At 41.3% G+C, this 13997-nt stretch overlaps 1 protein-coding gene across 4 annotated transcripts in view; it reads right to left on the bottom strand.

Annotated features, from left to right (window-relative positions):
• LOC102670778 (ryanodine receptor) overlaps positions 1-13997 on the bottom strand; it is a 32625-nt gene that overhangs the window by 6254 nt on the left and 12374 nt on the right. For 2 of the 4 annotated variants that reach the window (XM_031513670.1, XM_031513671.1), the window contains 28 exons: positions 13792-13997; positions 13491-13699; positions 13089-13188; positions 11052-11250; positions 10611-10981; positions 10299-10530; positions 9931-10075; positions 9507-9802; positions 8889-9422; positions 8572-8804; positions 8391-8493; positions 8162-8317; positions 7864-7979; positions 7225-7770; positions 6332-7150; positions 5930-6253; positions 5276-5553; positions 4970-5190; positions 4636-4726; positions 4244-4560; positions 3862-4165; positions 3646-3799; positions 2766-3557; positions 1667-2685; positions 1235-1606; positions 1004-1116; positions 495-588; positions 146-391 (listed from right to left, as the gene is read on the bottom strand). The exon at positions 13792-13997 is cut by the window's right edge and continues 1 nt beyond it. In XM_031513670.1, coding sequence (XP_031369530.1) covers positions 146-391; positions 495-588; positions 1004-1116; positions 1235-1606; positions 1667-2685; positions 2766-3557; positions 3646-3799; positions 3862-4165; positions 4244-4560; positions 4636-4726; positions 4970-5190; positions 5276-5553; positions 5930-6253; positions 6332-7150; positions 7225-7770; positions 7864-7979; positions 8162-8317; positions 8391-8493; positions 8572-8804; positions 8889-9422; positions 9507-9802; positions 9931-10075; positions 10299-10530; positions 10611-10981; positions 11052-11250; positions 13089-13188; positions 13491-13699; positions 13792-13997 — 8590 coding nt within the window. Of the gene's footprint in view, positions 1-145; positions 392-494; positions 589-1003; positions 1117-1234; positions 1607-1666; positions 2686-2765; positions 3558-3645; positions 3800-3861; positions 4166-4243; positions 4561-4635; positions 4727-4879; positions 4904-4969; positions 5191-5275; positions 5554-5633; positions 5655-5929; positions 6254-6331; positions 7151-7224; positions 7771-7863; positions 7980-8161; positions 8333-8390; positions 8494-8571; positions 8805-8888; positions 9423-9506; positions 9803-9930; positions 10076-10198; positions 10229-10298; positions 10531-10610; positions 10982-11051; positions 11251-13088; positions 13189-13490; positions 13700-13791 lie in introns of all 4 variants that reach the window. The other 2 variants (XM_031513668.1, XM_031513669.1) reach the window with 2 other exon arrangements.

Raw genomic sequence — 13997 nt, 5'->3', positions numbered from 1 at the left:
AAAAAAAATACGAAATTGTTAATAAGTTTCAAACATATTGTTAGTCTCTCTTCTTTAAATTTTCCATTAAAAAAAAATGTGTAGTTCAAAGAGTATTTTAAGAAAAAAATTTTCTCGATATTTTGATATCGGAGAAAATACTTACGTGGATCGAGGCGCCGCCTTCTTCTTCACCCCCTCCGCCCTCATCTTCACCTTCTTCTTCCTCTTCACCGCAAGATTTCGATATAATTTGCGCGTAACTCATGTACAAAGGATCTTCTTGAAGCGCGCCAGATCGTTCTGTCATAGCGCCACGACAGAACGTTGTTACGAGTTGTGTGAGCGGATCTGGTTTTCCTTCGTCCTCGTCCTTGTCCATTTTCTTCAATTCCGCGTCTTCAAAGGATTGCTTTGAAAAAAATTTTTAAAATATACACCGATTAGTGAAGCGGAAAATATGAAATAAAATATTTGTATGAAAGAATATTGAGTTTGATATTTCTTTTCCTTACCGTTAGGTCTTCAATCATCACTTCTTGGCCAACATTTTCATCCTGCAACCAGAGCTCGTAGTATGTTCGCGCGAAAATATTTATAGCCCGATGCCTGAAATAAAATAGGAAAATATATAATAGTTTATCGAAAAGTTGAAATAACATTAATCTTTTTACCTTCGTAACTTGTAAAGTGGCTCGCTACGCAGACATGCGATCGCTGCCCTCTTTCTTGCTGCGCACAACACACGCTTCCATCCATCCCGAGATGGTGGAGGTTTCGTTGCCTTTTAGCAGCATGCACACACAACTATGGTTGTTAGATCACTAACAAATAATCACAAGAGCCATTAGTGATGGTTAATTTTTAAGATTGATGGTTAATTTGATGGTAACAAGTTGAAAATATACACGAAACTCAAATCAAAACGTGAACATAAAGTTAATCAAAGTTATCAAACGATTGATTATTTTATTATTGCCAGGAACGAAACGTATATAACGCGATTGAAACCAAAACAGGATACCTGGGCAAGGAATGTAGGGAAGTTTGACGGAAGCAAGCAATTACTGCTCGTTTACGTTGTATCGATACCACGGATCGATATTGACCCTTGCTCTGCTGTTGCGGATGATCTATCTACTCGAGAACACAAAATTACTTAGAATAAATAAGCTTTGATTGTTTAGAAAAATAACGATTACGGAGTATTTCAGGAAACAATGATTTATTTTGTTCGAAATGATTCTTCACTTACCATGTGTAAACCATAAAGGACTTTGGCCATGTCGGTGATTCTCGCAACCACATCCTCAAGCTGTTGCGCTTTCACTGGTTCCATGGAGTCCTTCTTTTGACCCAATTTGGAGTACAGATAGTGTTGCCACGACATCTCGTCAGCTGGATCGATCTTGTCCGGTAAAGTCAATTGAGTCTTGGCGAATTCAGCGATTTCGTATTCCGGCATCTTCTTCAGGAATCTGTCCTTGCAGTGTTGCACTAATTCTTGTTCACGACCGGCGAATAAATTGAGACCAACTGGGAGTAATCTTTTCAAACATGCTACCATCAAAGAAGCTTGCACCTCTTTGTCTTTATCCCTCTTCTTGTCTCGATGTTTCTTCTTTTTCTGTTAATCGAATCATTAATTAAAAATTTATCTTTTGATCGAAATACCATTGATACAAACCTTGCCTCCTCCAGAAGGTGCAGTTCCATCTGAGATGGCGGCAGGTCTCCTGGTCGCAGTAGGCATTATGAGCACCATATTATCGATCTCGTTTGCAGATATAAAGTTCTGTTCCTCTCTCAAGAAGTACTGAGATTTCGACCAGATGTTAAATATCGCTGCCACGTGATTATAAAGATCTTCCGCTTCTGATATATTATTCCTTAACCAATGATTCCTTTGCAAGTCAACGTACTTGATCAAAAGAGGATAGAAGGAATAGATGTCACGAACCAAAAGTTGCCAATCTTCTTGAATCTGTGCTTCGACTTGAGACGTGTCATCCGTCGACGATTTGATGAAACCACGAAGAGATTCTTCCTTGTGAAACATAGTATCTGTACGCTTTCTGACACGTTCAGCAAGCGGTAAGAACGGATCCTTCAACAACTCCTCCGACGAATTGATGATGATCTGTTGAGTGTAAGCCGCGATACGAGTCATCCAAGGTGCATTCTCGTTGCCGATGTTCTTCTTGATCAATTTTAATACATTTTTCAGTAATTGATTCATGTGATCGCTGGTAACCATACTGACATACGTTCCTTCGGTCGGATTTACGTTGTCCGGACCCTGGGCCCACCAGAAGGGCAGATAAGAGCAAAGTAGAGGAAGAATAACGTCGACCACGTGAGGAACTTCGTTGTAAGTTTTTTCAGATTCGACGAATTGATCGACTTCCGTCAAAATCGTCTCGAGAGTGGGCATGCTCGACTCCATTTTCGTCATAATATCCTGTGCTTCCAACGAGTGATCGGCGATACGATTCAGAAGAGAATATTGATTGTGTTTGTTTAAATGGGGTTCCAAAAAGGCTACGGGGAAACAACTGGAGAAAGCACCTAAGCAGGAGCCTAAATTTGGTTTGTGACGTTCGATTTCCGTCTTTAAATATTTTCTATCGTGCGTCAACGTCGCATCTACGCCCAAGGTGTAAAGAGATGCCAGCATTTTGTAGGATGCTACCTGAATCTCGTCCACTAATAGAAGAATAAAGCAATGAATTATATTATTCGTGTTAAAAACTCGGATGTATTTTACTTGAAAATTGTATACTTACGTAACAAATCGCTACCATACTCGCAGGCAGCCAAATGATCGAACATGGCTGTTAAAACGGGCAGAACTACGCTATTGATGTACGATAAAGACGTGGAAGTCTTCAAATGCGTTCCCCTCAGATGACTGTACTTGCCCTCTTGTAAATTCAGAATCGTGTGTCCTAGATCATCCGCGGTGTTATTAAAGAAAGTCAACATGGACGTTCTGATGAATTCGGGACAATTCTTCACCAAACTCTTTGCGTCTATGCCCTTGACTAATACTTGAAGGCATCTGACAGTGATCCTAACATCTGGTCCAAACGCAGCCAATCTAGATCTCAATAAACTTGCCAATTTGCAAAACAGAGCCGCGACCATCTCTTTCTCCTTCAGAGATGCAGCTCCAACGTTGTTGGTAGCCGTAGCTACAGCGATGAAGTAATTCTTGTGCGTGCTGAAATATTTTTCCATTAATGGAAGAACGACCTTGCTGAAGAATTTAATGTCCCTCGTGGACGTCTTGAAACTGTTTCTACGGCTGAACGTATCTGAAGGTTTCAACAATTTCATGTTAATGGTAGCTTTGTCCAGGTAGGCTATCAACTTTTCTAGCAACGAATATGCAAATCGCAATTCCACCGAGGCACCAGCTGTCGCAACTTCCGATTCTCCGCCTCGATTCGGTTTGTGAAGCTTGTAACCTTGATATTGCAAATATTTTAAGAATTCTTGGGAACGTTCGCGGTCTTTTCGTTTCTCTTTATCGGTCAAAAGATCGTACGGGACTAGCTGAGGATGAATACCTCCTCCTAAAAAGAACACAAATATTATAAATCAGATATTTTACTTTTGAATTTCAAAGGAAATAATTTATATCGATTCTTGGTTGACACAGACCACAAGTGATAAGTTCCTCTTTCTTCTTTTTCGCCCAAATATCATGCGCATTATCCGCGAGACGTTCCGCCATATTTTGCATTTCTCTGCTCAAAGTCAAATTGGTCATATCAACTGGATGAGGATTGTAATTGAATGGATTCGCTGAATCACCCTGAAATCATTCGTATAACATATAATTGTATTCATAGAAATGTGAATAGGATTTTAATTTACCTGACTTTTCGATGATCTCCTCATTGAACTACGATTCGTAGAGGGTACATCCACTTCTGCGTGTTCAACGCTCCATCCTATAGCAAGCAAAGCTTTTAAACTCTCCCTAACTGGCTCTTTGTATCGTTCTCTCTCGTAATCGTTTAACATATTATAAGGCTTTAATCTCGGATGAGTTTTGTTCATATCAGACCACTGTTCGCCATATGTCCAACCATTTTCTAATTTTCTACTGGCCCAAGCATCGTGATAATGCTCGGAGAATTTCTGTACTATCTGATTAAGATCATTATTCAGCACCACACTGTCAAATAATAAATCAATATTAATTCCATATTATTATGAACTTTTTGATGGTTCTTGATTAAAAAAAATGTGGTACCTGGACGTATTAATAGGTTGAGGATTGTATGGTCCATCAGGCGACTGTGCAGATGCAGATTTACTTCCGTACCACTCGTCGTCGTAATTTTTAGACAATGAATAGTCAGGTGGTAACGCGCAACCGATAGCTGTGAGACAAGGCAGAGCTTTTCCGAACAATTCTGGATCATAATCCATCTTGGACAATGAATCGAATATGTTGCTGAACAAAACCATAGTCAAACGTTTCTCTTCATCGCTCGATGCACCGTATGCACCTTGTCCGCCAGTTGAACCGTAATATTTTGCACAACGATCGTAATGCAAGGTCAGCAGCTATCGTAAAATTAATTTTATTTAATTTTTATTCGTCTTTTCTCTTTCTTTTTTAATAATAAAAAAATAATTTACCCTTAAAGCGACGGTCGTATATTCAGATAGTTTGGATACGTCCACGGTCAGCTTTCGAAGCAGTTTCAACAGCATACTGGGCTGCATTTGGCTAAAAGGAGAAAGAAATTAGGAATGTATTGTAAAAAAAGAGAAGAATCGAGGGTAATGTAATCTATAAGCATCGTTACCCTCATAGCGTAAATTTTCTGACTATAATCGAAGGCATGAATTAGCAATTTAGAATAATATTGTTCGAACTTACGAGACATTTAACTCGTGGACTTCTCTTGTTAAGCAACAAAACGATTCCGTTAATCATTTCAATTACGTTTCTAAGAAAGATCGTGCTTACCTGGTCAATGCCACGAGGAAATCCGAGACTGCTTCTCGTTGACCCTTTGTCAGCATTCTGTTCTTGCTCAATCGGTACACAGTATGTAACGTGGCGTCCAATAAACTAGCGTAATTGTCAGCCTCGTTATAGAACTTGGAATGCTTGATCAACAATGGTAGAATACTGTTCCCGATGTAACGATTCATCGCTAACGCCATATCTGATTCGTATCCATCGTTCTAAAACAATTGACAATTGAGATCGAGAATAACACAATTTTCGTCTATTTTTCTTGATTCAAATTAAATTTATATTCTATTTTACCCTATCCAGCATAGTAGCAGCTCTGAGATCAGGCAAGAAAGCTTCCTCGAGTATTTTGAAAAACAGTTCCCGAGTTTCGATGCCGTAAACGCGTTCCAGAAACAGAACGATGCTCTGCTTGTGTCCAGGAATCAAACCAGATGGCATATCGCTCTTTGGTTTCTCTTCACCTGCTGCTGGATTCAGTAAAGTGAATCTTAAAGACAAGACACCTTGTAGATCATCAAGAGGCACCAACGATCGAAGAATAGCTCTCGCTCGAAGAGATTCGTTCTTTCCTGAAAAATTTGCCTGATGTAATCTCGTTCATAAAACGAGATCACTAAAGAAACGAAAAGCATGATTTTGTATATATTACCGACAGATTCTGTAGAAGCCTCTGTTGCTCGTCAAAAAAATAAACAGTGTTATTAGACTTAAAGAATTTTGAAAGTAACGAAATAGGTAGAGGAGCTCGCGATGAATTGGAAATGAAAGAGAATGGCTATACATTGGAAATGAAACTAACCTCGCAAATAGTTTGTCAACTCAAAATAGCGAAAGTAGTGTGTATATAAGTGTGATATTCGAGTCGGTGATACTTACGGATGTATCAGATGATATCGTAAATCCAGGGGAAAGGGACTTTGACTTTCGACAATAGAAGAATCTTACCTTGTTCGATAACGGAAGAATCTGGAGCGCAGCGGCCTAACAAATCCACCAAAGTACAATAGAAATTCAAGATGGCGGCTCCCGTGTCGATATAGTCTTCGTCGTCATCTGATTCTGGAAGTGGATGTTCGAATTGCATAACCGTTGAACCCTCCGCTTCGTCGTGTACTTTTCGTCGATCCGCGATTTTTTCGGACATCTTGTTGGCGTCTATAATGGCTCTTAATAAACCTTCGCCTTCACCACGAAGAGCTGGACCCAAACATTCTGGTCTTCTGATCAGCAGACGGATCACTAAGTTTGCATTTTCCTCGACACTTTCACCTAAAATTGTAATTATTTATGTGCAACTTTTTGAATTTAAATTTTAAGATAAAAAGATAAATTTTAAATTTTACTCACCATTAACCCAAACGCAGAATCTCAAGAAATCCAAGTATCGTTCACCTTCCACTGGATCCCAACCTAGATCAGGATAACCTTTCTCAACCAATTCCGAATTCGATTGCAAACCGCAACGAGACAAGTAGATGGCAATCTTTTCGAGGTAATGTTCTCTCAGTGCTAAAGCAAGCTCCGTATTTTCCATAAGAGAGGAATAAGCCACGTCCAATGGCGTCGAACCTCTTAACGATGGCCTCGACAGTAAAATATTGCTGTTCTCTAAGAGGAAGTCGAAATGATCGAACATCGCCTTCTGATTTTGCCTCGATGTTCGACAAAAGTAGCATAGAAATCTACAGCATGCCACCACCATTTCATGAGAAGTATCCTTCTCTTTGGAAACTGGTTCTCCTTCGGTTGTCTGTGGTTGTGTTTGAGCGTCCGACTGCGCCTGTGCACGTCTGCCCAGCGTATTCATCATGATCGCCATCACGTTCTCGTGAATTCTCAATACTCTGATCAGATCTGGATGCTGGAAGAACGTGTGATTGTTCACTAATTTCCAGAGTCGTTCTCTGACCAATTCCTCCTCCTCTTGGGACATTTGGACAGGCAACAGAGCACGGATCTGGCTCAAACCGACCCACATCAAAGCAACGTCGTCTTTCGTCTTGCTGTTGATCACGTAAGTCTTCTCCAAGGCTCGAATTAATTCGCCCACGGTATCGTATTGACGGACAAGCAAACTGAACATTTCTCGAACCAGCTTTGGAGTCTCGATCTGGGATTCCTCAGCCCAGCTGACGATAGTTTTTATGAGAACTTTGCGGAATACCTCTGTAAGAGATAATGAAAAAACGTGAAAAAGCAACAAGAAGAAATAATTTATTCGTTAATTTAATTCTTCAAACCTTCTGGAGTCTTCCTTTCAGGTTCCGGTTCAGGTTTAGGTTCCTCCTCCAACTCTTTCACCGCGTTGATAAAATTGAACAACCTCTTGATGGCGCCAGGTTTCTGAACCTCTTCCATTGACTCTGCCAAGGCATCCGCTGCTTCCTCAAGAGCGTGCAAGGACACGTAAGACATGAGATTGTTGTGGAATTCGTTCATCTTGCTTATCAACTCTTCTCCGCAAGGTATATTCTCGGGATCATCCTCGAATTCCATATTCTTGAAACTTAAGATCGCGTTCATCTGTTCTCGAGGCGGACATCTAAACTCTCTGGTCTTCTTGGCTGCCACCGCCGATGGCAAATCGGACTGTTTGATCTCGATGTAACGTCTAAGTTGATCGGATTGGAGATCGCCAACGAAATCGTGGCTGAACGCGATGATGGACTCGACGCGATGTCGAAGCTGGATGTCGTTCAGGTGATGGAGAAGATAGCACATCTGCAGCTTAGCTCCCTCGGCCATTTTCATGTGAAGCAATCCCTTCTTGTGCTCGTCCTTTCCCTCTGCAATTGATTTTTACATTGCTCTTTCTCTCTCTTTTTCTCACTCTCGACTCTCTCAAAAAAATGAAAATTCACACAATTTGATTCTCTCACCTTTTTCAAACGTTGGGTCCCAAGTCTCGGGATGGATCATGATCAGAAGCTTCATGATGTCTTCGTTCCTGAGCATTCCAACCAAGAGCAATCTGTCTACAAGTTTCAAAAGTGGTCTGGAACAAACAAAATTCATCGTGAATGGAAGAACAACACGAGAACAACGTATTCTGATTCTGCAGAGCTAAGCAAATTATCCTGAAAGCGTTATCTTCTCCTTCTTATTCTGCTGACGAGCACGCTAAATATGCGAGGATTATGCCAGGCGTGCGCGTATTCGTTGCGAATTATTACATACAAGAAAAGATTCTCATTGCTGCCTCCGATTGGATCTCGATTGTGAACTTGATTGATCTCGACAGCCTCGTTCAAAGCGGTCATCACGTAATCCCTCACCACATCGAGAGGGAAGTGCGGGCTGTATAGGCTCCTTATGTTCTCGATCGCCTGGTCGCTGGAAGAATCATCCCTTGATGTCGACTATTAGTCACGGGGTTCACATTTAATTTTCGATTCGTTCTATTTACCTGATGTCTGTCATTTTCATCTGAGGTCGGACCGACTCGGTCTCCAGATACCTGAGACTGTGTTTCATTTCTTCGTTTTCGTACAGTTCCTTCAATTCTTGACCTGAAGGAAAAGGATAAGATTCGTTACGATACGATAGACGTTCATTTCACTTTGAAAGAAAAGCTTGTTAAGCCTCACCTAAAGGAATGATGTATTCGTTCTTGCATACTTCCATCGTAGTCGCGTGTGATTCGAGATGCAACGCGATCAGCAAGTCGTAGAATCCTTGTCGTAGGGGTCCAGACATGTATTCCGCTCGAATCGCGTACAACAATTGTTTCTGATCGACGTGCTGACACAGAGCGTGTGCTGCTCTGTAATTCGATTGGTAGCACAGAGCCGCGTACAGCGTCAGAGTATGCGCGTGGAAACTGGAAAAACGATCGAACAGATCGAGTCGATCCTCGAAACACAAAGGGAACGATAAATTTTTCTCATTTATAAAAATTTCAAACCTGAGTAGCTTGTCCATTTCGATCAATTCCAAGATATCGATACACCTATCTTCTTCAGGAATGTGCAAAGCCAGCATCGATATAGCGTCCTCGCATAACATGGACCAACCCCTGATATCGGACAACTTTAACGCGTGCACTTGGAGGGACTGATTGGGAACTCTGGCCCACTGATGAGGCTTCAGACATTGGACCTTCAGTCTAGGCGGAAACTGCGGTATCACGTGACGCTCAGAATTCTGCAACACCGCGGCGGACAGTGGCAACGTCGTAGAAGTTCTTCCGAGCTCGATTTGAAGGATCTCTTTACTGGTAGCCTCCACGAAGATGGCGGGGAATAGTTTCGTGTCAGGTTCCATCTTGAACTTGTGACTGGTCTCCTTTCCCTCGCACGTGAAGGAAACCCACCCAGTCGCCGTGTCCACGAAACATCCGACGAACATCCCTTGAGACGCGCCTTTGCCCGATGCGTCTTGCGTCACCTCGTTGTAAAGCTCGTCTGCTCTTACCATGTAGCAACTTTGTCTGTCAACCCTGGCGACGAATGGCAAACGTTACGTTATATCTTTTCCAAGATTCTTTCGAAAGTGCAATGGAAGAATAATAAAGAGAACTCACTGCTCCACCGGACGATCGTAGTCGTCCGTGATAACCACGGAACCCTTCCTCACTCGAGAGAGATTGAAGTCCTTGGTGTGCAAATGGTACTGCGAGGTCACCCATCCTACGTAAACGTGAGTTGGATCCTGTCCAGGGAATATTCGTACCCCGTAGAAATATTCGTTCATCAATTTCAAGCATTCCGTATCGAATATCTCGTTTCCAATCGCCTCGACGCCGCTCCCCGTCAGAACGGACATTGCTTTGGGCGCGTTTCGTTCTGGGATCTGGGGCGGTACCACTTTCAAGTCCGTCTGTGGGGGAGGGAGGAAAAAAGTTTCTCTTTATATTTCGTGCGCTCGAAACGAAAAGATTCGTGTTACGTGTTACGAGATTGGACGGACGAACAGACAAACAAACAAATAAAAATAAATAGTTTTACGTTTGATATACGAATTTGGGGAGGCCGGCTACTTGCTTTGTTCATCGACAGTGTCTTAGTGCTTTTGTCAGAGACGTCGGAGCGTATCGGTGGCTCGGGCGTTTTCGATTTCGCATCCGGAGACTTCGCTTTCCGCGAGAAGAATCTGTGGAACATCGTCACGTATAGAATATCCGTGGATTTTCATATTTTTCATATATATATATTCTTCGACACATACATAAAATATATTTCAAGACGCGAGGTTAGATTTAATTCGAAAACTTACGGGGCATCCTCCATCTCTTTGCTAAGTTTGCTAGGAAATATAAATATCATTTCCATTTATCCCGAGAAGAGAAATATTATAGAAATCGAATTATACTAACCGGAACGGCGAACGCCCACGTTTCTTCTTATCGTCTTTGATATCGCCGTTCATGTCGCCGTATCCGTTCATGTCGGCCTCGCTAATCGCGTTCTCCATGTTTCCCGTCCGCGATCCGTACAGGGAACCTTTCCTCGGAGGCCTCGCCGGTTTGTTCCTCTGCATAGGAATCGGTGACTCTTTCATCATTTCGTCGGCTTCCACCGCATCCTCCGAATAGTTCCTTTGCAATCCTTTTAACGAATTTCAATTTAATTGAATTTTAATTGAAATTTATTAAAAAAAAATGTTTACACATCACAGAATATCTCACCTTTGATGTCGCTCATACTGAAACCAGATTTCATGATCTGCTCTATGTGAGCAGAGGGCACTTGTTGAGCTTGCTCCATCTGCTCGGACAACAATTTATTCTGGCGCATTTTGATCTCCTGCCATCTTCTCAGTTTCTCGCTCTCCGAAATGAAGATCGATTGACATATAACTGGCAACGACAGTCGAAGGAATTCCCAATTGGCCTTCTCCATCGTTTCGAACGTGTTGTGGGAGATCTTCAAACATGGCGGAGTGTCGGAACCCGCTGGAATCCTGGCCACGTCTATCCTCGTGTCAGCCATGTCGTCCGTGTTCTCGAAAATCGGTTGATCCTTGGTGTACCAGAACGTAACCGGTCGATTCATGTTTCTGTGGGCATCGAAGATTATTTTGTAACGTTCAAGTCGAGGATTTACGGATCGAGTCGTGCGTCACTTACACGCAGAATGGCTCGTATCCCTCTTGCAAACCGCAGGTGGTGAAGAATTTCAGGGTATTCACGTCCTGTCCAAACGTTAATTTCGCTTTTTGACCGACACCGAGAGTGAAAGCTGGCACGAAACAGTCGCCCTGCACGTCGGCGAACGAGGTTTCACCACCCAACGCGTCCATCAGCAGTTCCCCGTTTAGAGAAAAGCCTAAACGGGGGATGTTCGTGGATTTCAGATCGCTTATGACGGAATTATTATTAACATTACGAGACAAAATTAGTTTTAAAGGGGTCTAAAAAGTAGGAATAGATACAAGTAATAATTGCGACTAACAATTTTAATAATAAATTTTAAAGAAGCATTATCGGTTAATTAGCGGCATACAAAGATTAAAACGGTAGATAAAATGCAACTATGTACAATTATGCGAAGCAAATGTGAAAATTGTGAAAACGGAAAATGTTAAACATGCATACAGAGGATGGGGTTTACGTAAAATGTTAAAAAGATAAAAATAAGTGGACGATGTTATCGGGTGAATCGATCGAGGAAAAATAAATAAACAAAATTTGATGACGAGATTTGTAAAAGGTAGAAGGGCATTTCACATTTTTGATTTGGTTTGGAAGAATTTTTTTAATCGAGACGATGACGATTTCAAAAGCCGTTCTTCTCAAGGCCGTTAATTTCTTTTCAAATTTCAATTTCACTCTTGGTTTTTTTTTTATTAGTGGTTAGCAAATATGAATCGTATATGAGAAATATGACAAGCATTATCGCTGTTATTTACATTGACCGAGTAGAATACTGGATACGAAGAAATACAAGAACAACACACATGTAAATGCTAATTGGCATTGTGTATGATGAAAGTGCACGAATTGATTAAGGAACGAGTGAAAATCTAATAATATATATATATATATATGTACATGAAAGCATTGCCGGTGATTGACATGACAAGATGAAATTGACGACGATAATAATGAACATTTGAGCCGTTTCGCGAAAGGGAACGAAAATAAAATAAACGTGATTCGTTTTGCAAGGTACGACCGATCAAACAAACGACGACAGTGGACCAGTGCAAATTACTCGCGTGCTTATCAATACAAAGAACGAAACAAAATAAAGTAAAAAAAAAAAGCGAATAATTAAAAATATTCATTCGAATTTCTCGAACTCTGTATACACTCTGTTTCAGAGAAATGTATCCAGTAATCTATCTCTATTGGATCAAATTATAATATGTATGTATAGCTTGAAATGGCAGCTGAAGCGTTCGCTTGAAAGATTCCGTCTTACTAATCGTTCTGTCGATTAGATCCAGGAAAACCCCGACAACGTCTCCAACCTGCCATTGTTTGCCAAATGTCTCGGCTGTTCCCGAGTATACTTTTTCCTCCTTTAAAACAAAATTTCACCAATTTCAAATTCTCTCGTTTCTGATTCGTATCGGGAAACCGTGACGCGATTAATCGTAATTGTAATCGTACGTTTAAATCGTGGAACGTTCAACGTTTGATGTTCCGTTTCTTTTTAACGTTCTGGTTCCGCGCGTTTGCGTGTGCGAGTATACGTGTATACGTGTGTTATGCGCGTTTACGAGATTTTTGGACGAAAGGGGACAATAAGAAACGATTTATTTTAATTTTAATCGATAACATATCGGATAACGGTTCCTCGCGAATTCCCTCGCGGTTGATAAAAAGAAAAAAAAAAAAGAAATGTCAAGCCACACTTCGTCGAACGAAATCCCCCATTAATTTCGTTCGATGTTTGGAAACAGGGAAACGGCGAAAAAAAAAAAAAAGAAATGTCAAGCCACACTTCGTCGAACGAAATCCCCCATTAATTTCGTTCGATGTTTGGACACAAGGAAACGCAGAAAAAAGAAACAATCAAGTCAACATGGAGAAAAAAGAACATAGACAGAGACAAAGACAGAAACAGTAGTAGAAAACGTGAAAAAAAAAAAAAAAAAAAAAAAAGATGATAGACCTGCAAATCGAATTATTTTGGATATATTCTTGGGAAAATCTTACTGATCGTTCGGTCCGCGACGTCAATGAAACATCCAACAATGTCGCCCACTTGATATTTGTGACCAAATGACTCGTGGGTACCGGCGTGTACTTTAGTTACCTGACATTCACGATTGGTATCATTATGATTAATCCTTATCATCACTCAACACATATCGATCGATCAAGAATGAAAAATTTCAATTCGTGACAAACCTTACCTAAAGTAAGCGTAAAATTACTCGCGCACAAATCTGTCCAAACCAAAGTAATAATAATTCCTCGTACGTTTTATTTTTTTCTTTCTTTCTTTCTTTCTTTCTTTCCTTTCATTTTTCTCGCGAGTTTCTCGGTGTTTATTTTATAATCGAATTTCTCGACGTATATAAAAATCACGTGTAATAAGCTATGGATGACACTCACGTTGTAACCGTCGAAAGCCCATGTGTTCTCGTCGCTTCCCAGCATGCTTCCGGGCATGCAATCCGCTTTCGCCCAGCCAACTCGCATCGGGCCAGCCGTCAAAACCTCGAACTCGAAGTACCACTTTCCATTGCTCACCGCGTAATGCTTCTCGACGCGATAAGTTCTAAATGACAATTGACGTAACCTGCTGGCCTCCAATAACAGCGCTGCAGGCAAACGAGAAACGAGCAATGCTTTTCAACCAATACACGACCAACGCCACTCTTACCAATCCAATATATATATATATATATCTTACCTTCGTGCTGTTCCCCGGTAGGCGGTTCCAACATGTATCCGTAGACCAAGAGCGTCCTCACCGTTTCACTGGCTGTGTCACGATTGGCTTTCTTGATCGCTTCGTCCACTTTCGGATATGGAACCAAATGGGGGCTCCTTCTCATCTCCGAATCCTCGTTCAGGCCATACGTCCAACCCTGACCGATCCTTTCCTTCGCCCACAAA

This window comes from Apis dorsata, unplaced genomic scaffold (genome assembly GCF_000469605.1).
Source record: "Apis dorsata unplaced genomic scaffold, Apis dorsata 1.3 scaffold_683, whole genome shotgun sequence".
NCBI classification, from domain to species: Eukaryota; Metazoa; Arthropoda; class Insecta; order Hymenoptera; family Apidae; genus Apis; species Apis dorsata.
The sequence above is the reverse complement of the archived record's forward strand: the minus strand, read 5'-3'. Positions and strand labels throughout refer to the sequence as shown.